General features: G+C 43.2%; 1 protein-coding gene across 3 annotated transcripts in view; it reads left to right on the forward strand.

Annotated features, from left to right (window-relative positions):
- Positions 1-8,057: 8,057 nt before the first annotated feature.
- map3k12 (mitogen-activated protein kinase kinase kinase 12) overlaps positions 8,058-23,574 on the forward strand; it is a 71,004-nt gene continuing 55,487 nt past the window's right edge. For all 3 annotated transcript variants that reach the window (XM_052564595.1, XM_052564597.1, XM_052564596.1), the window contains exons 1-2: positions 8,058-8,254; positions 14,376-14,890. In XM_052564595.1, coding sequence (XP_052420555.1) covers positions 14,473-14,890 — 418 coding nt within the window. In that variant the 5' untranslated portion in view covers positions 8,058-8,254; positions 14,376-14,472. The remainder of the gene's footprint in view (positions 8,255-14,375; positions 14,891-23,574) is intronic.

The following is a 23,574-nucleotide window of genomic DNA, read 5'->3' on the forward strand; positions in this document are numbered from 1 at the left end:
CACCCACATCATCAACACTTCCCTCCACACTGGTGTTTTCCCCTCATCATTTAGACAGGCTCGTATAACCCCAATATTAAAGAAACCCAACCTCAACCCATCTCTTTTAGAGAACTACAGACCAGTTTCCCTTCTTCCTTTTATTGCAGAAACACTTGAACGAGCTGTGTTCAAACAAGTCTCTACATTTCTCACACACAACAACCTCCTTGACAGCAACCAATCTTGCTTCAGAAGACATTCAGCTGAGACGGCCTTGCTCTCAGTTGTTTAAGCTCTAAGACTGGCAAGAGCAGAATCCAAATCTTCAGTACTTATCCTGCTTGATCTGTCCGCTGCTTTTGACACGGTTAATCACCAGATCCTACTATCAATCCTACTGGCAAAGAGCATCTCAGGAACCACACTTCAGTGGTTTGAATCTTACCTATCAGATAGGTCCTTCAAAGTATCTTGGAGAGGTGAGGTGTCCAAGTCTCAACATCTAACTACTGGGGTGCCTCAGGGCTCAGTTCTTGGACCACTTCTCTTCTCTGTCTACATGGCATCATTAGGTTCTGTCATTCAGAAACATGGCTTTTCATACCACTGCTATGCTGATGACACTCAACTCTACCTTTCATTCCATCCTGATGATCCGACGGTAGCTATTCACATCTCAGCTGTCTAACAGACATTTCTTCCTGGATGATGGACCATCACCTTCAACTCAACCTTGCCAAGACAGAACTGCTTGTGATTCCAGCAAACACATCCTTCAAGAATTGGCTAAAAACACATCTTTTGCATCTTAATTTGCCCATCCAACTCGAGCACTCTAATTCTATTCTTAAAAAAAACTTCTACACTTGCACTCTATTCAGTTGCTGCTTGTTTTCTTAAAAGAAAAAACAAACTAGCTTTCTAATCTTTTTGTATCCTATCTGTTTTATTTTCATTTATTATACAATTAACAAAAGCAAAAAAAAGAACTCTAACACTAGATTTCTCTATACTTTTTCTATTATATCTGCTGTCTTTTTATTTATTATATTATTTAAAAAGCCCTTGCTATGTGTACTGCATTAAGCTAACTGTTATAGCACTTCATATATATCATTGCTCTTTTGTTGGTAATTGCTTCCATTGTTCTCATTTGTAAGTCACTTTGGATAAAAGCGTCTGCTAAATGAATAAATGTAAATGTTTCAATGCCAAGCTGCAACATTGTTAGTTGCCATGGACACCGTTTAACCACGCCCCCATTGTTACCTAGTTATCTTGTTTGTCCTTGTGTATAAAGCTGTGTGTCTCTGTCTGTCATTGCCAGTCATTGTGGATGTGTGACCCCGTATTCCTTTGTGCTTTATTTGTGCCTTGTTTTCCCTGCTGTGATTTGTTTGGACTGATTACCTGTGTTTTGACCCTTGCTTGTGTTTTGGATTGTTTAAATCAATGGTTCTCAAACTTCTTTTTCTTCCACTGGGCTGCACAATGGTCCAAGTGCAAAAATCACAGGCCACACGCATATCATTTACATATTATGTCACCGATATAAACCCAATATTATAGCCTAAATATTATGATATCTAATGAATTGAAAAAAAAATCATAATCACCATTAATAAAATACCTGATGCTGTCGGGAGCTGACCAATTTTGTGAAATCCGCCTCAAAAGGAGTAACTGCACAGTGAAGTTGCTGTCTGTACTGATGACGCATGACATCGCAGAAAATGTGCGTTCACAAATGCAGCCTATGATGATCAAAATTAAAATCAAATATCAATGTCTCTTCAGTGCCGATGAACAGTTCTGCATTCAAATGCCGCAATAAATTAAAGCTTGCCGCAATGTTTCAGCAAAAGTAATTACTATGAATGTGTGAGGGGGAAATAGTAAGGAGATATCTGAATTATTTATTCATAAGCAAGTGTTTTCTGAGTCTGTGTCCCAAGGATGAAGTTGCCGATCCTGACTCGTCATCTCCTCATTAGACGCGCCTTTAGAGAGATGTACATGTTCACAGATTATGATAATAATGAAAGTGTGTTTGTTTTTGATTAGTTTTATTTCATTAAGCAGTCATTTAAAGCTTTCTATATATATATATATTTATCATGTCTGTGAGGCATCTGGGGTTCAGAGACGGCAGAAAGCACATCGTGTTTGTTTTCTTTATTTTATAGAAGCACAATGTTTTGTTGGTACACTGTTAACCCTTGCTGTATTTTCTAGGGTAAATAACTGTAAAATAGCCAGTGTTTTGCTGTATCTTCTGGGAACAATATCTTACTGTAATATTAGGTGCATCTTTAAGAATGTATGCAGCTCAAATAATAAATTACAGTAAATTACTCTATGTACCCATTACAAGTACCAACTGTAACATTAATCAGTAAATTACTGTCCTCCGACACTACTCGAGTGCATTACGGCACATTATATTGTGAAGCATACACATATTCATGCAGAAACCAAGGATTTATGCAATATGCATTAACACACACATACACACGCACTGACGCACTTATTCTAAAAGTGAAGGTGTTGCCTCTTTAAGGCAGCCTGGAGGTCAAGTCATTTGTTTACTTTTCAGCGTGCATTGTAAGTCAACCAGTTGCGACATTTTCACGTTTTAAGCCTTAAGATGGAACCTTACACAAGGAGTAAGTAAACTGTCCAAATATAAGTGTGGTTTCTAGAATACTTTATGTGAAGTTAAATCGTTATTATTTGTTCTTGGACTTCCTTTGTTTCCAGAATGCTATATGGTTAGTTGAGTTTTGAGCCTCTCCTCAAAACTTAGAGTGACATCCCTTGGTGTTGCAAAATATTGAATTGATCAAAAATTTACCAACTCAGATTGTTTATTTATTTAGTAATGTTTTATTTATTCATTTAATTGGTTAGTCAACATTTGCCACAATGTACAGATGCAAACTGTGCAATGTGTCTTTCCACCAGCTTAGTGCTTTTTATGCACATATAAAAAGACACCAACATAGAGCAAATTTTTAATATGACTGTGGAATGCAGAAGTGCCCTTGTGTATTTAAGAAATTCTCCTAGTTTAGGTCTCAAATGCACAGAAATCACAGGCAGTCACAAAAACAAGATAAAGTTATACATAGGCATCCACAGGCGAACCTCCACTGTCAGGTCCTAGGGTGTGCATTTGTGGCTTGTAACTTTTCAGAGCTGTGCTTCCACTTGCGAATTCATATGAGATGATAAAAAAGTTTGCTCACTCCCTTTAATGCACTAATTTTATTTAAATAATTAAATAAAACTATTAAAATAAACCCTTTTAAAGGGAATATTGCTACGTTTTTGCTGAGTAATCTATTTTTTTATGTTGTTTTCAAGGAAACTATTGTTGACTAACCAATTAAATGAATAAATAAAACATTACTAAATAAATAAACAATCTGAGTTGGTAAATTTTTGATCAATTAAATATTTTGCAACACCAAGGGATGTCACTCTAAGTTTTGAGGAGAGGCTCAAACTAACCATATAGCATTCTGGAAACAAAGGAAGTAAAGGCCTAATGGTTAGAGAGTCGGACTCGCAATCAAAGGGTTGTGAGTTTGAGTCTCGGGCCGGCAGGAATTGTGGGTGGGGGAAGTACATGTACAGTGCTCTCTCCACCTTCAATACCACGACTTAGGTGCCCTTGAGCAAGGCACTGAACCCCCAACTGCTCCCCGGGCGCCGCAGCATAAATGATGAACACTGCTCCGGGTGTGTGCTCACAGTGTGTGTGTGTGTGTGTGTGTGTTCACTGCTCTGTGTGTGTGCACTTTGGATGGGTTAAATGCAGAGCACGAATTCTGAGTATGGGTCACCATACTTGGCTGAATGTCATGTCACTTTTATTTTTTAACTTCCACCAAGATGTCAATGGTGACTGAGCAAACCCTACCAGCCACACCAAGGCTCATCATGCTTGGTTAACTTAAAATATATAGTAAACAACCTCTATGCTTCTTTGCAGTTTTCATGGTGACTTTTCATTTTTCAGGAGATAAACTTCAAACCTCATCTAAGTGGATGGTCAGCATTGAGGGGAAAGTGACACATTGCATTGAAGAGAAGCTGGATTTTGCTGCAGCACTCTCTGTCCTTTTTGGTTGCTTATGTGTTTTTAATATTGAGTACCAGGAGTCAGCCAGTGCCACACTTGAGCTTATTCAAAAGTAAGTGTTAAAAATCATTATGTCCAATTATGGTTTTATTTAAGGAATATATTTTTTGCCAATATGTATTTGTTGTTGTACTTGGTTCTCATAATACAAGTATATATATATATATATATATATATATATATATATATATATATATATATATATATATATATATATATATATATATATATATATATATATATATATATATATATATATATATTTTCCTTTTTAAGCCACAAATCTGGGTCTACAGTTAAAAGAAAGGTTCAAAATGTGAATCCACATGTCCATACATTTTTGCAGAGCCTTACCGAATATGAATAGAAAAAAGTAAGCAAAAGCAGTATTTCTTAAGACTTTCATTATAAAGACATAAACTGGTAATTTAATTTTTGTTGAATTATTACAGATTTGGAACAACATTTGGGTCAATGGTGAATGAGTATTATATTTTGTCACTCCATATTTTGTGTGTGTGTGTGTAATATTGTAAAGGAAGAAAACATTATTTCTATTCTCTTATAATTTTATTGTAAATATTGATTTCATTAATTTGCTTTTATTGAAAATATACTTGATTAATTAAGTTACTAAAATACACTGGCGTTGTTGTTATTTATTTTACTTTTGTTATTATATTGTTAAGGAAATAAGAATACTTTTGTTTATAATTTTTACTGATGTTGTAAGATGTTATTTAGTCAATTCTATAGATAATGTGGTTGTTTTTGTGTTTTTTTTTTTTTTTCATTTAAGTATATGTTCTGATTTGTTTAATTTTGTGATATATTTCATGTTATGTATTTGTTTTTCCCAAATTAATAAAATATATTTGTATGAACATTTTATATGCATTATCTTTAAAAAAAAATAAAAATAAAAATATTGTCATTCTGGTGTTACACAAATATTATATACAGTAAATTTATATGCAGTATTATAATGAGTGGTTTCGTGTATAACAGTAAATAACTGCCAACACTCCAGCCAGTTATTCACTGTAATTCTTTATTTACAGTATATAACTGGCAACACTGTTGCCAGTTAGTCACCGTAATGGTTCAGTTACAGTAAAATACTAGCAACACTGTTGCCAGTTAGTTACTGTTAAGGATTCATTACAGCAACTAAGGGATAATAGTGTATTGTAAGTAGTTACGAATAGAAGAAGACCATTTACAGTTACGAATTATGTATTACTCTTACCCTTATGAGCTAAAATGATGGCGTATCCACTGAAAAAAACACAAGTGATTATGCTGGAGTCTCCATGTCCTGCAAAGCTCACTTTAGCACATTCTCCACACAAACAGTTGGATATAGCGCACATTTATCTAGGTTTAACGTTAAAACATTGTTATATGCTTGAACTTTATTTTAGATAAGTCGTGATGATTTGAGAAGGCTAAACTGATCAAACATATATGATCAGCTCACTGTCTGCCGCTGGCCGCTTGGTCGTAACTTAAAAAAAAAAACAAATTATATTTAACGACCAAAAAATGAACCAAAAGTCCAGCACTCTCCCTCCTTCACTGCTGTGACTTCTTTTGTTTGTATGTGCTTCTTCGCTGGCATTTTCCACATTTCGTTTTTCTCCCTTAATAACTAATGTGTTTATTCTGATGCTCAGTTTTACCGAACTAATGACTGCCGATGACTATTTGAACTGAATTCTGCCAAAGTGCACGCATGTAAGTGTTTGTTTAATGCGTAACGTTAATGAGGCTATGTGAGTACAGGTCTGCTCATGCCTGACAATAATATGCGAGAAAGCTAAATTATTTTACATAAAAACTTTATAGCTTATATTTGTTTAGTACGTTTTTATATTAATGTAAAAACTAAAAGGAATTGTAAAATGTTTTTTCCCTTTTTTTCAAACTGTGAGAAAATGCCAGTCTCCCTTTTTTACACACACACACACACACACACACACACACACACACACACACACACACACACACACACACACACACACACACACATAAGAATATAAATAGGTTAACCTTTTCTGAAACTCTTTCCTAACAGTGCTTTCTTATCAATGTTTTCCTCCAGCCCTCCTGAAAACTCTCGAAGATTACAAATAGTAGAGATGTGTTGTTGTGATTGGTCTCAGACAAAGAAGCTCAGCAGATTTCGGACTGTGGGAAGGTCATGAGAGATGACCAGTAATTCTAATGTGGACACACTTTCCATCAGATACAGTCAATTAGTAGTTTTTTATACAATACCAAAGGACGTGATCATATGTGTCTGGGTTATTTTGGGTGCACTGTGAACATGTTAATCCCATTTAAAAATATTTCTATTTGGTTAAATGAAATCTGAGTAGTTCTTTATACTGTATAAGTTGCAAATTGGCATTTTTGTCATAAAGTAGATATTTTTGCAGATTTGTGTCCAGAAATCTGCATCAGGAGCAATAGATAGGTCTGATTCCCATTTAGCCTGTGGTCAGCATAATGTGCTGTCTGATTTTAGTATTCTTCTGTGTATTTTGAAGAGTAGTTGTTTGAGGACGATATATTAATTAACTCTGAGACAGAAAGTGAAAGTTCTAGATTAATGGATGATTTATGGATAGATGATTTAATTTGTAGATATTCCAAAAACCATTACTCCTGATGTCATATTTCTGGACCGATGAAAATGAGGCCAGATCTGCCCATGTGTGTAAATTAAGTGGTGTGTTATTAACTGTATAATCTGGGTTAATCTGAATGGGGTGTATTAAGATGGTGCAGGAGTGGAGTTAGTGATTTGGTGACATCCTCCAGGCTCTCAGAGCTGCTGTAGATAGTGCTTTGAGACAGGAGTGTTTTTTTGATTGTCTGACTACAGAAGGGAAAATCTGAAATTTTAATATCCTTACAAATTGTTTGCTCAATATCTAGCCATATGTTTTCAGATGGCTTTGGGGGACTCCATTTATATATCTGCTGAAGCTGATTAGCCAGAGAGTAGAGGAAGAAATGTGGTGCTTCCAATCCTCCTTGTGTTTTTGGTTTCTAGAGTAGATAGTTTAACTCATGGAGTCTTATTTTTTTCAGTAAAATTGGGCAATGGCTGTGTCTGAAGATTTAAACCTGGTGAGGGTGGGTTGTGTTGGTATCACTGAGAATAAATAGTTTATTTTAGGGAGTATAGTCATTTTAATGACTGATATTCTGCCCATAATGGATAGAGATCCAGCACTGAAGCTCATCATTTATTGTTTTGACTAATGGGGTGAAATTAAGACTAACAAGCTCTGAAAGCCTGGGGGAAATATTAATTGTAATTTAAAAAATGTAATTAATAAAATATGTGATGTGTTTGGTGCATAAACGGAGAGATGATGTCTGGGATGTCACAGCAAAGCTAATGTGAAGATTTAATCCAGTTGACTGAATGTTTAGAAATGTGAGGAAATAAATTGATAAGTTGAATTGTTTCTTGTAATGATGATGGTATGGGATCTTGTACATACAGTAATATGTCATCTGTGTAAAGAGCTGTTTGTTTAATGTTTAAACTCCTTTTTGTTGGTTTTGATTGCCTCTGTTGTCCTCACTTCCTGCTTTGGATGAAAGCATCTGCTAAATGACTAAATGTCAATGAATCCATTCATTTATTAGGTCTTATATTATTATTATTATTCACATCCAAATATATGAATGCAGTCGGTCTGTCTCATAGCTATTTGCACATCAAGTGTGATATGAATCATATGTGTCGACGCAGCGTATAAACACCTTCGATCAAGAGCGCAGATTCTTCTTTAACGCTTCTAAACGTGAATTCCTCAGAAGGTCACAGACACATCGCATGTGGCTTTGACGTCATGTCCGCGCTGACGCGCGCGCCCCCTAGAGGCGTCACAGCGCCGCGTGACGTCACTTCAGCACCGTAGAGGAGGAACAGCTCCTTCCGCTCGACTAATGAAGCCCAAATCCGCGATCAGCAGTCCACCCGACGGGATCCGGTGAAAGCACGCGCGCTCGGTGAGCGAGGAGAACGCGTTTACCGCGGAGGACCACAGCGGATCCACCCGTCTCCTTGACACCGCGACAGCAGCAGCATCCTCCGGAGATACGGTACTGCTCCATCATCGTCAGAGCTCGGGCCAGCCGCGGAGAGCGCTTGACTCGAGACGCGGTGTGTGTGTGTGTGTGTGTGTGTGCGTGTGCGTGTGTGTTTGATGCTGGGAGCGCATCCCTCGTTGCGGTACTTCACGCGTTCACACGCGCCATTGACGCACAATGACATCACATCTGAACGAACGCGTCCATTTACTGCACTTTCATCAGCGTTTGCGCGTTGCTTTTGAAGAGCCGTGTCGTGTAAGAACGCGTGCGCTTGTTATGCAACCCTGTGTTATTGTGCAGAGAGCGACGGAACGCGTGCGTGAGCGTCGGTTCGCGCGGAAGAGTGCGGTGTTTTCCATATTCAGAGTATATTTCATGCAGATATACAATAGACTCAGTGATGTCGCGTTGCAGTAAGCAGGGCCAGCCCGTGGGATTGTGGGTAAATCACAAATAACCTGTCTGTGAGCATCAGGGGTTTTGTTTAGAATGGATGAACACAGACCTGTACAGTACACTGAGCTGCCCTGTCACCATTTCATCTGAAATACATCCAGCAGTTCACCAAAAACAGCAGTGACTGAATCTATATATTTATAATAGAATTAGAAAATGATTTTAGCTTAATATTTAAAGCTTGGATGTCAAAAACAGTTATCTAGGCCAACACAATCTGTCAACAAAGAGTAGTAGAACAATAAGATCATGTAAATAAAATCAATCTGGGTTTACACACAGTGAACACAAATATATCAGTAAATGTAAGCCCTGGACATCTGCAGAGCTGTCAGAGACGGATGTAGATGTGTTTTAACTGATGTGCAGCAGTGCTGATTACTTCACATTACCCACAGCAGCGATTCATTCTCACCATAGCTTTAACAAATGCTGATTAACCAGCGCTTGGAGCAAAAGATCGAACATGAACTCATACATGCTGGGAATTTTGTTAATATTGTTCAGGAAACCTAAAACTTCAGCTTACTTCGAACAGGACTGACAACTTCTGAGTTCATCCCGGAGCGAGAATTATTCAGGCCAAATTCATTTCTTCCTTGTCTTTGCTCAGATTGTCTGCACAGAAGTCGGCAGGAGTCAAAAGGGTGTTTTTTACACAACCATTGAGACATTTTAACCAAAGGACGTTTAAAAACAATTATATCTACTTGTGGAAAAGGGGCATCCGATAACCACTTTAAGTTATGAGTCGTTTGACATTAGAGGCTCTAAACACAGACACTAAGGTTTTCACGAGACCATAAACATACCCTACAATACTATACCAGCTGAAGTATCAGGATACCATGAAGTATCAAAATCCATGAATGGAAACAGACCAGGTTTTCCTTTAATTGCCAATAATCATTTCTTTAACTGATTCATTCAAAACAGATGATTCATTTAGAGACGAGGAATGGCTCAGTGAGTCATTGATTTGCCTGATTAGTTCAGAAACACAGAAATGAATCAGAACACCGACCACTGAAATACCAAAATACCATCTTTATTGACAATGTTGTGTCCAAAATGCCATTTAATATGAACTTTTTGTAAATTGCACTATTCTATGAATTCACATGAGCAGTTGTGCTGATATTATGATGAACAGCACTCTTGCTTGTGCCATATTGCAGAACTATCATGTTATAAACAGAAAACAACAACGCATACTGGACCATTCTTTGCACCCATATCTTGATTCTCCAACTGTGGGAGGCAGAATATTAATATACAATTCATCTATAATACTAAAATAATGTTAGAAGGATAAGCGAGTGCATATGGTGCTGTTGATGAATGGTATTGCTCTATAAATGAAGCATTACACATGTTCTCACTGTTTCAGAAGCAGTAAACTCAGCAGCTGGTGAACTGACAGAATACATTCTTATAGAAAGATATTATGATGTTTGTGCTCCTATTTTTTATGTTCTAGTTCAGTAAAGTCAAGCCGTCTTCATATCGTTCTATTTTTCATTTGTACTCATCTGTGTCTGATGATTCTGAAGGGATCTGTATGTAGCATACACAAGGTCAGGTCAAAGCAGCCGCTGCGCTCCAGTGGTCTTTGGCATCTCCGTGTGGTCTTGTTTGGAAAGGCAGGTTGACTTGTGTTTATAATTGAGCAGTGCCAGTGCTTTAAAGTGGTGAAGAAAGTCTGCAGTGAAGAATTCAGGAGCTTTACATCTGTTATATATTAAGAAAAAAGTTATAATTAAGAAAAGTGCAAGGGCATAAAGTATAGCATAAATTTGCTAAAATGTGAAAAAAAAAATAAATAAAAAATAAAAATAAATATATATATATATATATATATATATATATATATATATATATATATATATATATATATATATATATATATATATATATATATATATATATATATATATATATTAAAATAATAATAGAAAAAGGACTGCTGAGGATTTATCTTAAAGTTTGAATGTATTATTATTATGTCTTTGAATAACAGTGTTCCTGTGGCTCAGTGGTAGAACATTGCGTCAGCAGCTCAAAAGGTCGTGGGTTTGATTACCAGGGAACGCGTTAGGTTAAAAACTGTAGGTTGCTTTGGATAAAAGTGTCTTCTAAATGCATAAAAAATATAATAACAAGCAGCTGCAGAGTCCTAACAGCAGTACAGTCCTGCAGTGTTGGGGATAACGAGTTACAAAGTAACGCATTACAGTAACTATATTACTTTTTTGGGTAGGAGTCGCTGTCCGTTTGTCCAGTGCTGAAATGTCATCTTACAGATGGCTTCATCGAGCACACACACCTGGCCCTAAGTTAACGTCGGTCTGTGATGTGTATATCATTCTAGCTGCTGTGCCTGTGATTTGTTGTGCTGTGTGATGTGTTTCCCATACATTTATTTATTTTTGTAGACTCTAAACTAAATGATTTTCCAAAAGGCTTTGTTGAATAAACATGAGCATGCACTGCACGTTTAATTATAATAATAATTCCTTACATTTATATGTTTAAATATCAAAGCGAGGCACAGGTGTTTTTATATCGCTGTATTTCTCAAGGAGGACTTGCATGTTATATGCCTTATAACACAGCGTTTGTGAGCATAGCTCTGCTTCGTTTACAGCTGTTATTGGGGAAACCTCTATTTCTCGCGCTTTAAAGCATCTCCTGCTTAACATTTCTTCCATGTTTATTTTAATAGTAAATCCCATTTGTTTACCAAAACATAAAGTTTGCTTAAATTTAAATATTTAATAGAAAATCTAAATGAATGTTTTATGCCTTAATTTGATAACCAGAAAATGTAAATAAACAACATAATTTCTGAGGGGGAAAAAAAAAAACATTTCATAAGGCTTTTTTAAGAAAAATTGAATAAATGAAGTTGTTTTTATGCATTTAAATAATGACACATGCTAAAACAAAACAAATCAAACATATGGTGAAGAAAAAATAAAACATTTCATAGGGCCCTAAACATGTAATTAAAAAAAAAAAACTTTTTATAAATTGCTGTGAAAATGTATAAGTGTTATGATTTAAATTAATTAGACATGATTTTTGATTAATACAATTAAATTTAACCATTAAAAAGGAGTTAAAAAAAAATAATACAAAAAAAAAATGGAATCCAGAAAAATTTAAACGGAAAACGGAATTTGGAAAAATTCTCTAAAATTTTTTAAAAAAGTAAAGTCAAGTAATAAGTAGTGAAGTTACTTTTCAAATGCAGTAATTAGTAAAGTTATCTAATTACAGTTTACAGAAGTAACTAGTACCCCAACACTGGAAGAGAATGCCACACCAAGGGCCAGTAAAATACAGGTACAGGCTCCCCCAGTAAAATACAGGTTTTTTTGGCAGGGTTCCCCTGGTGAAATTCACATTTTAAGGGCTAAATATCACATTATTGGGGTTGCTTAAACCGCAGACATGAAAAACAACCCATGTTAAAGACAGCCCAATTCTGCAGGAAAACTGTGGACTTGGCAACACTGGCTGCTAGTAAATCTGGCACTATGCATTGGGATCCAGATTTCACAAAAACAAAAAGCCTAAATTTTAGAAAGATAATATATAAACATACCATATTTTTCAGAATACAAGTCATGTTTTATTTTCATCCAGTAAATCCTGTCAGTAGGTTTTTAACCCCAAATGAGGGTTTGCACTGATGCAAGCCATAAGGGTCATTACAAACGAAAGCGAGCAAGTTACCCTATTCACATAGTTCACATATGATGCTCACTACAAGGATGTCATTTGACCATTTGTGATCATGTGACCCAGGTGTTCTTAAAGTCAAATAATAGTTAAAATTCTGCTAACTTACTGCAGTTCTCTCTGACGCAGTAACAGAAAAAATCCTCTGTCTGTCCAATGATTGTAAACAGTCATTAGGTTTGTCAGACTGAAGATGTTTTAGCAGAAATATTTAAGACCCATCAAATCCAGATTTAAGACATTGTAAGACTTTTTTAGGACCTGCGGACACTCTGTTTCGCAAAAATGAGTGAGTTTCTGCTAATTAATATTGCGGACCGATTGAGCCTTTCAATAATGAACTGTCGATCTGAGACCCTCACTGTAATAAAAACTTGTGCACGATTTAATTGTGATTAAAAAATCTCACGAAGAATATTGCAATTCGTAAGTAATGTTGTCCTATCGTGCAGCCCTAGACTGAACTGTGTGACTGTGTGTGTGTCAATGAAACGCAAATTTACATAGCGTTTATAGACTCTAGAGTTTAGCTCCAACAATGAACTTATAATATGATTATTAATAATAATATGATTATTAAATCTGTTCATGCAGCTACAGAAAAAGGGTACTCTTTGTGTGATATGGATTAAGTTAACTAGGCCTCCATTCAATTATATAAATATAAAAAGCATACAGAAGAATTAATTGCTGTCTACAATTTAGAATGCCTGTAACATTGAGTTTTAATATATTAATAAACTAATGTGTGTGCACTCTGTGTGGTTGATGATATAGCATACTTGATGACATCAGATTGCACATCATTTCAACAACACTTACCATATTATTGCAGACAATGCTGTACTGTATATTGCACACCCCAGACTCAACTTGAGTGGAAAAGTTAAATCATCCGCAGTTGTGCGGGGCGCACACTTCGCATGTGAGCAAAAAAGTTTTTAGGAGTCTAACTTGCAAACGCCAGACCACCGATTCGTCAAACCTTCTTTCCTGCAGTCTGTGTTCTTCTGACTATTTTGTTGTAAGTAATGAATATACTTGGAAAAGTATCAGGGTAAAAGCATACATTTTGATTAGGAAATGTAGTGGAGTAAAAGTAAAAGTTGCCTGAAATTTAAAAACTCAAGTAAAGTACAGATACTCCCAATAATAGTTTATATACAGTAATTCAATGGGAAGTTGAAGTTGCAGAATAAAAAGACTGTTATTCAAGCTACTGAAATGACTCTGATCTTTGGCCTGTGGGTGCAGATAATGGTTTTGGAAGAAGTGGCCGTTAAAGTTAAAGGGGTAGTTCACCCAAAAACTCAAATTCAGTATTAATTACTCACCCTCATGTCGTTCCAAACCCTTAAGAAGAAGTTCATCTTTAAAACACAAATTAAGATATTTTTTATGAAATCAGAGTGCTTTCTGACTTTGAGTCTCCATTGATGAGCTGAGGATGTGAATCAGGTGTGTTTGATTAAGGAGACATGCAAAACGTGCAGTGTCGGGGTGCCTCCAGGACCAGGATTGAGAACCACTGGGTCAGAGTGCTCTCGGATTTAATCAAAAATATCTTAATTTGTTTTCCAGAAGAACAAAGGTCTTATGGGTTTGGAACGACACGAGGGTGAGTAATTAAAGACTGAATTTTCACTTTTGGGTTAACTATCCCTTTAAATGGAAAAAAAACAAAAACAAATGTTTTTACTCTTTTCAACTTGAATTTGTTTGAGAACACTGTCTGAAAACAGTCGGCTTAGGTGGTTCCTATATACCAGAACACATCCTCTCATAGTTGGTAATGATCCACACATGTGATCAGTGCACCATAATCACTACTTCTCCAATTCACTGTGCTATTTGATTGCCATCCATAGTAATCAGTATCATGCTCTTTCTCAGCACTTATGGCTGGTGTTGTGATTTCTCTCTCCAGGTGTGTTGACGAGCAGTGCTGCTACAGATCGAGTGGTGAGGGCCACTTTTCTGAAGGGTGGGTAACACAGTGGGCCACCCTCGCCCCTTCTGCCCCCATGGCTTGTGTCCACGAGCAACATGCCCCTTCCCCATCCCTCTCAGGGTTCAGCACCCCGCTCTCCGAACCCCCCTTCTGTCGGCCCGATTCGGAGGTGCCAGCGAGCACACCAGACACCGAGCTCACCCCGACCCAGTGTGTCCTCCGTAACGTGCTCTCCATCGACCCGGTGGGGGGCGGCAGCGGCACTCACAGCAACAGCCCCACCCTGAGCGACGAGCCCACCAACTTCTCCAACAGTGTTCTCAAGCTGCAGGAGGGTGGAGCCGAGGGCGGAGCAATGCGCAACCAGGCCGACAGCTTCCGGCTGCAGGCGGGTGGAGGAGGCTTTCTGGAAGGCTTGTTCGGATGCCTCAAGCCAGTGTGGACGATGATTGGGAAAGCTTATTCTACAGAGCACAAGCAGAGCCAGGAGGGTGAGTACGGCAGTCTGAGAATAGTCAAAGTGTTTTAGTGTCGTTTTCGCTGTTTGCACTAAGTGCAAACAGCCCACCTTGCTGGTAGAGGCTATTTACACTAACTCCACCCACCAATATGTGATTGGGGTAGTCAAGACTATCAAAGAGCCTCATCAAACATCAGTTTTAGTGGCGTAGATGATAAAGCACATTCTTTTTGATGCGATTAACCCAAGTTCGTGACCACCTTTTGCACAAACAAAATCTCCCGTTTTAAATGTCAAATCAAATCAGAAAGGCATTTTTTTTTCAATACAAATTAAGGAAATAATCTAAACGACAATAAAGTATCAGCTTGGGTTAGGGGTGGGTGTAGGGAGGGTTTCATTGTCCCAATAAGGTGGCATTCATTTAATAATTTGAATTGAACAATTTGAAATTATAATTGACACTCAGTGAATTATTATTGCGTACTGTTTTATAATGTACTAAAATATTGAGGTGCAGATAATTGCCACTATTTGCAAAAAATAGTATAAAGGGCAGAAAATCCTGCTATTTTAACAAAGTGTAAATAAGTGAAAAAGTGAAAGTGACGTGACATAAAGCAGTATGGTGACCTATACTCAGAATTCAAGATATGGGGCATTTTGCTCAATTTTGCCAACCAGAAGATAAAGACAAAGCAGAACTGTTCATATCCAAGCAACCCACAGCTGCATTTCATGTCTTAATCCACATTTTAAATGAATTGGTGAACCATTGGGCGTGTTGAACCACAGGCCATAGTCAAAGTTGGCTTTGAAGTGGCTCTGCATAAACCATTCAGTGTTTGACATCAAAGTACCACAAGAGCGATTCAAAAGCACAAGGAGTCTCTGCTCTCTAAGCTCTCCTGGTACTTTGATGTCACACACCGATCTATCAGATGGTGATGATCCACTTCAAGTAGAACAAGCCTAATGATTCAATGAACCATTCATAAAGAACCATTTACTTCACTCCTGAATGAATCAGCCAATCAGCCTTTTGAATTAATTGTCACGGGGTGACAAAAGAGAAGCGGAACTAAGTCCCGCCGGAATTGTGTTCCCCCCGGGACGGTGTCACGGTAACACCGGTCCACTTCCGGGTTGCGCCCGATGTCACAATAACAACGCTAATGACAGATTGACATCTGGTGTGGGGAGCTTGATGTGGCGATCTGTGAGAGGATTATGGAGGCGGAGTAACCACATAAAAAGAGAAGTGCAGAGACCATGGGGGGGGTTGATTCTTATTGGTCGTTCGTTCTCCCGGCTATTCTTCCTGGTTGTCTTGCCCCCGTATGTGGTTCTTCTCTTCGGATGTGTTCCCCTAGGAGAGGTGAATTCCTGGGACGTTTGGGCTGGCGTGTGGAGGTATTTGAGGACTATTGTGGGGTTTCGGCTATCTGGCTGTGCAACAGATATATCAGCGATCGAGTGGAGATATTAAGGACAGAAAGAGTGTGAGCTCTAGAAAGCAAGTGAAGACCAGGCCGCGCCATCACTATCGGAGGGAAGTTAAGAGACCTGATCTGGGACTTCGATCAATTGTATACATCTGGACTGGGAGTGATAACGTTGTGAAGTGGACGGAGCCATCGTTGGGTGAGTGCTGGCTCTATTTGCACTAAGAGTGGGTGTGCCGTGTCTGAAGTGGTGTGTTTGCACAATAAATCGTTTGAAGTGAAGTTACAGAGTGTGGGGAAGATATATAGAGTTAATGCCGGACGCTCACCACCCCGAGAGCCCACCACCGTCACCGTAATCCACACCCAGGCACTCAACTGAAGTATCCCCCAGCCGTAAGCCCCATTTCTTATTCAAGAACACATACATGCTGTCGATTGCTTACTCTGCTGTGCAGATCGTAGGATCCTCTGGGACGAATGCTGCATGTGATGTCCCTATGAAAAGAGATTGCAGGATCCTCTGGGCCGAACGCTGCATGTGATGTCCCTGTAAAAGGAGGTGGACACGAGAATTATTCCTTTTCCCGGTCTCGACCGAAACATCCACGAGCTCTACTTACCCGGATACCCCCCCTCACTCCGGGACGGGTGACAGACTATCCTGGCTCTTGCTGGCCCCGTACAGGCACGAACTGCCGACGACTCCACGCCTTCCCGGAGACACGGAAGGAACACTGAACTTTTAAATTGCTTTTAACCAAATAAAACCTTGTTCATTTTTTATACTATCGTCCGTCTGGTTCTTCTGGTACGCTCTCCGAGGTGATCCTGGGTTTCAGGGGTGGGTGCAGTCCGGCTTGGCCCCCCCGACCTGTGACAGATTTGGCGTAGTCGGCAGGGTTTCACCTCGGGTTGAGCGACCAGGGATTCTCAGATGGCCGACGACGAGGCACTGGGGGCCCCACCCCGAGTCATGCCAGTGTTCATGGGAAACCCCTGGGTCCAGAAATATGGAGGAAATGAGTCAGAGGTGCGCCTCTCCGAATGGCGGGCTCAGATCGAATATCTGGCCGGGCTACAGGGACTGAGCGCGACCCAACAGCTACAGTTTGCCCTCAACTCCCTTGACGGGGAAGCACGGCGGGAAGTCCAAGCCGCCCCCGAAGCTGTCCGAACCACCGCCCAGTCTGTGTTCAGATTCCTGACGGAAAGGTATGGTGACGCCACTCCAACTGCGGTTCTCCGGGCCCAGTTCTTCAGCAGCAAGCAGGGCCCCCGCCAATCCGTCAGAGCTTTCGCCCTCCAACTACGGGAGCGAGTTACCAGGCTGCAGGGACGCCCAGACCATGGTCTCGGAGATAGTGAGACTCTGTTGAGGGACCAATTCCTGCTGGGGCTAAGGGAAGGCCCGGTACGCCAGGGACTTAGAGTCCAATTCAGAAGGGAGCCGGAACTCACCTTCGAAGACCTAAAGAAGGAAGCGGTGGCATTGGAGAACGATCAGGTTGAGGTGAAAGAACCCCCTGTGTGTGCGGCCGTAAGTCGCTCCGCGTGTGCGGCCGTAAGTAGCTCCGCAGTGGCTGTCCCCGACATGGCAGAGTGGAAACAGACTCTGAAGCTCGAACTCCTAAAGGATGTCCGGGAGCAGATGGCGGAGCTAACCAAGACGCTCGTGGACGAGCTGCGTTCTGGGGCTACCAGGCCAGAGGTGAGGCCCATCTCGCAGGACCGGGTGTACTCGGACGGGAACAGGGACGCAGGGAGGCGACCTAACCGGCCCAACCGGCCCCAGTTTGAATGGGACGAGCAAGGACGACCTATCTGCAACCGCTGTGGCCAACCAGACCATTACAGCCGACAGTGTGGTCCTCGAAGAGGTTCGGAGGGGGGTTTTTAGGTCGACCGGCCACAGTGGGTCGTGTGGTCGGGACCCCCTTAGATGACCCACCAATCGGAGCAGGCTCCAAGGACAGGCTGGTCGGGCATAGCCCAGTGGTGGAGGTCCAGGTGTGTGGTGTGAAGGTGCCCTGTCTCGTCGACACCGGATCCCAGGTGACCCTATTCGCGGAGAGCCTGTCGCAAGAGCTGTTTGGAGATCAGAGGATGCATGGGACGGAGGCTCCCTGGCTCTCCCTGAAAGGAGCAAATGGTCTGGACATCCCCTACATTGGCTACAGGCTGACGGACTTGGAGATCCACGGAGTGATCGTGCCCCAGAAGGGAGTGATCATCGTAAAGGACCACTGTCTGGGGAGTCACCGGGCCTTGCTAGGTATGAATGTATTATCTGCATGTTGGGAAGAATTGTTTCGGGCAACGCCCGCTCGAGGGATCTCGCTGGCCGAACAACAGGAATGGGCAACCAGGCCGACAGTGTCGCCGCTGACTGCCGACGGATCCAGATGTCCCGGGCCCGGCAAGGCCGCGAAGGGACAGGTCGGGTAGCGTGCCGTTATGCCCTGTCCGTGCCAGCGAACAGCGAGGCCCTAGTATGGGTGCGAGTCCTCCAGCGGGACGTGGGAGTGGAGGAATGGGTGTTGGTGGAGCCCCACTGGGATGGCCAGCAGGTAGAAGTCGCCAGAGGTTTGGCCGTGGCATGAAGAGGACGGATCCCGGTGAGAGTTCGGAACGGGACGCCCCATGTTGTGCACCTAGCCCGTGGGCAGCTCCCATCGTGTTGGTACAGAAGAAGACTGGCGCATGGAGGTTTTGCGTCGACTACCGCAAGCTGAACCTGGTCACTAGGAAGGACGCGTTCCCCCTACCCCGGATCGAGGACTCCCTGGCTGGCTTGACACGCTCGGCATGGTACTCCACGCTGGACTTGGCAAGTGGCTACTGGCAGGTACCAGTGGCCGAGGCCGACCGGGAGAAGACCGCCTTTACCACCCCGTTCGGTCTCTTTGAGTGGGACCGGATGCCCTTCGGCCTCTGCAACGCTCCTGCCACCTTCCAGAGGCTGATGCAGCGGTGCCTGGGAGGTCAGTTGATGGAGTCCGCCTTGGTATACCTGGACGATGTGATTGTCTATTCCCCAGATTTCGACTCCCACTTACAACACCTTGAGCAGGTCTTCGGGGCCATGGAGAAATATGGGCTGAAGCTCCAGCCGGACAAATGCCATCTGTTACGGCGGGAGGTCAAATTCTTGGGACACTGTGTGGGCGCGGCGGGAGTTTCGGTCGACCCGGAGAAGGTGTCGGCGGTGCGAGAGTGGGCTGCCCCGCAGACGGTGAAGCAGGTCCGGTCATTCCTGGGCTTCGTGGGGTACTACCGCCGCTTTATCAAGGACTTCTCCAAGATCGCAAAGCCCCTAAATCAGTTGCTGGCTGGGACAGGACGCCCCCGAGGTCGCGGATCGCCGGCTATCCTGTGGAGCCCCGAGTGTGAGGCTGCGTTCCGGCGACTGAAAGACGAGTTGCTGCAGGCGCCGATTCTGGCGTATGCTGACTTCTCCAAGCCCTTTGTCCTATACACGGACGCTAGCAACCTGGGTTTGGGGGCCGTGTTGGCCCAGCAACAGGACGGTGTAGAGCGGGTCGTAGCCTACGCAAGCCGGAGCCTTCATCCAGCAGAGAGGAACGACGCCAATTACAGCTCCTTCAAGTTGGAACTGCTGGCGCTGAAATGGGCACTCAGCGAAAAGTTTAAAGATTACTTGTGGGGTGCCAAGGTGACGGTAGTAACTGACAACAACCCCCTAGTACATCTACAGACGGCGAAGTTGGGGGCAGTGGAACAGCGCTGGGTGGCCCAGTTGGCCAATTACAACTACCAGCTCCGATACCGGCCAGGACGGGAGAACACCAACGCTGACGCCCTGTCCCGACTCCCGGAAGCTCAAGGTCCGAGGGACCCACCGGAACCCACGCCAGACCCCGAAGGAGAGGAGTATATGGTGGGCATTGTGGAGGCGCCGGGGACTCAACATGAGGGGATGCCTGTGAGTTGGGGATGGGACCCCTGCCGCTGGAAAGAGCGACAGCAGGCCGACAGGGAGATCAGTGGCTTGATGCGATGGCTGGAACGGGGCCGAAAACCGACGTTGGCCGAACAACGGGCCCAAGGGGGAACAGGAAGGAAGCTGTTGGGACAATGGGCCAGACTACAGGTGAAGGAGGGAGTACTCTGTAGGTCTGTCCGAGATCCGGGGCTGGACGAGGAACTCCGACAGATCGTTGTCCCCGAAGGCCAGGTACAAGAGCTCTTGATAGCGTACCATGATCAGCTGGGCCACCAAGGGCACGAGAAAACGGTCTCTCTCTTGAGGCGACACTTCTACTGGCCCAACCTAGAAGCAACGGTACGTACCTTCGTTCAGGCCTGTCCTCGTTGCACCTTGTTCAAAGCCAGGAAGGAGGCACGAGCACCGATGGTCCCCATCCAGGCAAAGGCTCCTCTCCACATAGTCGCAATGGACTTCTTGACTTTGGGTCGGCCGGCAGACCGCTATCAGAACATCCTTGTCATTACCGACTTTTTCACCAAGTACTCCTGGGCCATTCCTACTTTGGACCAGACGGCGAACACCACCGCCACTGCTCTGTGGAGAGCTGTCTTCCAGCCGTTCGGTTGCCCCGAGTTCCTACACTCGGACCAAGGGCCAAACTTCGAGTCTCGGGTAATCAGAGAGCTGTGTAAAGTGTACGGCTGCACCAAGACCCATACCACTACTTACCACCCCCAGGGAAATGGCGGATGCGAGCGGTTCAATCAGACCCTATTGAACTTGCTCGGCACGCTAGACCAAGAACATCGGAGCGACTGGGTGAGTGCGCTACCAAATCTGGTTCAGGCCTACAATAATAGTACGCACAGTACCACGGGCTACGCCCCCACTTATTTGATGTTTGGCAGGCATGTGCGGATGCCCACCGACTTATTGCTGGGGACGGCAGCAACCGAGGAGGAGGGGAACGTAACCGAATGGGTAGGGCGCCACCACCAACGCCTCCATTTTGCATACGAGCAAGTCTCGGGACGGATCCGAGCGGCTGGGAAGAAAAACAAGAGGCTGTACGACCGGACGGCCCGGGAAGCCCCCCTTCTCCCAGGAGAAAGGGTCCTGGTAAGGGACAACCGGCGACAAGGGAAGGGGAAGCTCAGTGACCGATGGGAGAATGCACCATACGTGGTCGAGGGCCAGCAGCGGCCTGGACAGCCAGTATATACAATTCGGCCCGAAGGAAAAGCCGGGCCCGCTAGAGTGGTCCATCGGAACATGATCCGCCCCTGTCCGAACTATCCCAGCCCCGTAGAGGAGGCGCCAAAGGAGCCTGAAGCTGTAGCCCCGTGGATAGCAGGATGGGCCGTGATCCCAGGAGAACGGGGAAATGTCCCCGCAGAAATGGCCCCCAGAGACCCGATGGATATGCCTGCGGACATCGACCCTGTCTCGCCACCACGACGGTCCCAGAGGGAGAACCGAGGTCGGCCCCCGGCACGCTATGGAGAATGGGCGACTGAAAGGCGTTCTAGGGACTAGAACGGTTTGGCAGGGGGGTATGTCACGGGGTGACAAAAGAGAAGCGGAACTAAGTCCCGCCGGAATTGTGTTCCCCCCGGGACGGTGTCGCGGTAACACCGGTCCACTTCCGGGTTGCGCCCGATGTCACAATAACAACGCTAATGACAGATTGACATCTGGTGTGGGGAGCTTGATGTGGCGATCTGTGAGAGGATTATGGAGGCGGAGTAACCACATAAAAAGAGAAGTGCAGAGACCATGGGGGGGGTTGATTCTTATTGGTCGTTCGTTCTCCCGGCTATTCTTCCTGGTTGTCTTGCCCCCGTATGTGGTTCTTCTCTTCGGATGTATTCCCCTAGGAGAGGTGAATTCCTGGGACGTTTGGGCTGGCGTGTGGAGGTATTTGAGGACTATTGTGGGGTTTCGGCTATCTGGCTGTGCGACAGATATATCAGCGATCGAGTGGAGATATTCAGGACAGAAAGAGTGTGAGCTCTGGAAAGCAAGTGAAGACCAGGCCGCGCCATCACTATCGGAGGGAAGTTAAGAGACCTGATCTGGGACTTCGATCAATTGTATACATCTGGACTGGGAGTGATAACGTTGTGAAGTGGACGGAGCCATCGTTGGGTGAGTGCTGGCTCTATTTGCACTAAGAGTGGGTGTGCCGTGTCTGAAGTGGTGTGTTTGCACAATAAATCGTTTGAAGTGAAGTTACAGAGTGTGGGGAAGATATATAGAGTTAATGCCGGACACTCACCACCCCGAGAGCCCACCACCATCACCGTAATCCACACCCAGGCACTCAACTGAAGTATCCCCCAGCCGTAAGCCCCATTTCTTATTCAAGAACACATACATGCTGTCGATTGCTTACTCTGCTGTGCAGATCGTAGGATCCTCTGGGACGAATGCTGCATGTGATGTCCCTATGAAAAGAGATTGCAGGATCCTCTGGGCCGAACGCTGCATGTGATGTCCCTGTAAAAGGAGGTGGACACGAGAATTATTCCTTTTCCCGGTCTCGACCGAAACATCCGGATACCCCCCCTCACTCCGGGACGGGTGACAGACTATCCTGGCTCTTGCTGGCCCCGTACAGGCACGAACTGCCGACGACTCCACGCCTTCCCGGTGTCCGAGGTCTGGCTCCGTTCTGGTCGGGAGACACGGAAGGAACACTGAACTTTTAAATTGCTTTTAACCAAATAAAACCTTGTTCATTTTTTATACTTTCGTCCGTCTGGTTCTTCTGGTACGCTCTCCGAGGTGATCCTGGGTTTCAGGGGTGGGTGCAGTCCGGCTTGGCCCCCCCGACCTGTGACAATCAAACAAATTATCTAATGACTCAAAGACATTTACCACCACCTACTGGCAGTTTTTGTTTATTATTTACAGTACCATTTCATTAAAGAAATAATTTAATATTTTTATATTCATAGTAATAATAATAAAATTTGGAAAATTATTAGAGTTCTAGTTCACCCAACCAAAAATGACAATTCCTTCATCATTTACTCACATGGTCCAAAAGAGAGAGAGAGGCAAGCCAATCCACAACACGCTTTTAATCACCCACACCTGCTCAGTATTAACGATGTCTCATCGATTGCCTCAACTACAGTTCACCGTCAAGCCTCCAACAGGAACAGACCATACGCTGTTGTCTCCCGACCCAGCGATGCACCGCGAATATCAAGACGTAAAGTATACTCACCTTTGAAACACTAACCTGTGTCATTGTTCTACTGCCCCCAGGACTCCTGAGCATTCTCCTGCTACCTGAGATCCAACGATCCC

This window comes from Carassius gibelio, chromosome B9 (genome assembly GCF_023724105.1).
Source record: "Carassius gibelio isolate Cgi1373 ecotype wild population from Czech Republic chromosome B9, carGib1.2-hapl.c, whole genome shotgun sequence".
NCBI classification, from domain to species: domain Eukaryota; kingdom Metazoa; phylum Chordata; class Actinopteri; order Cypriniformes; family Cyprinidae; genus Carassius; species Carassius gibelio.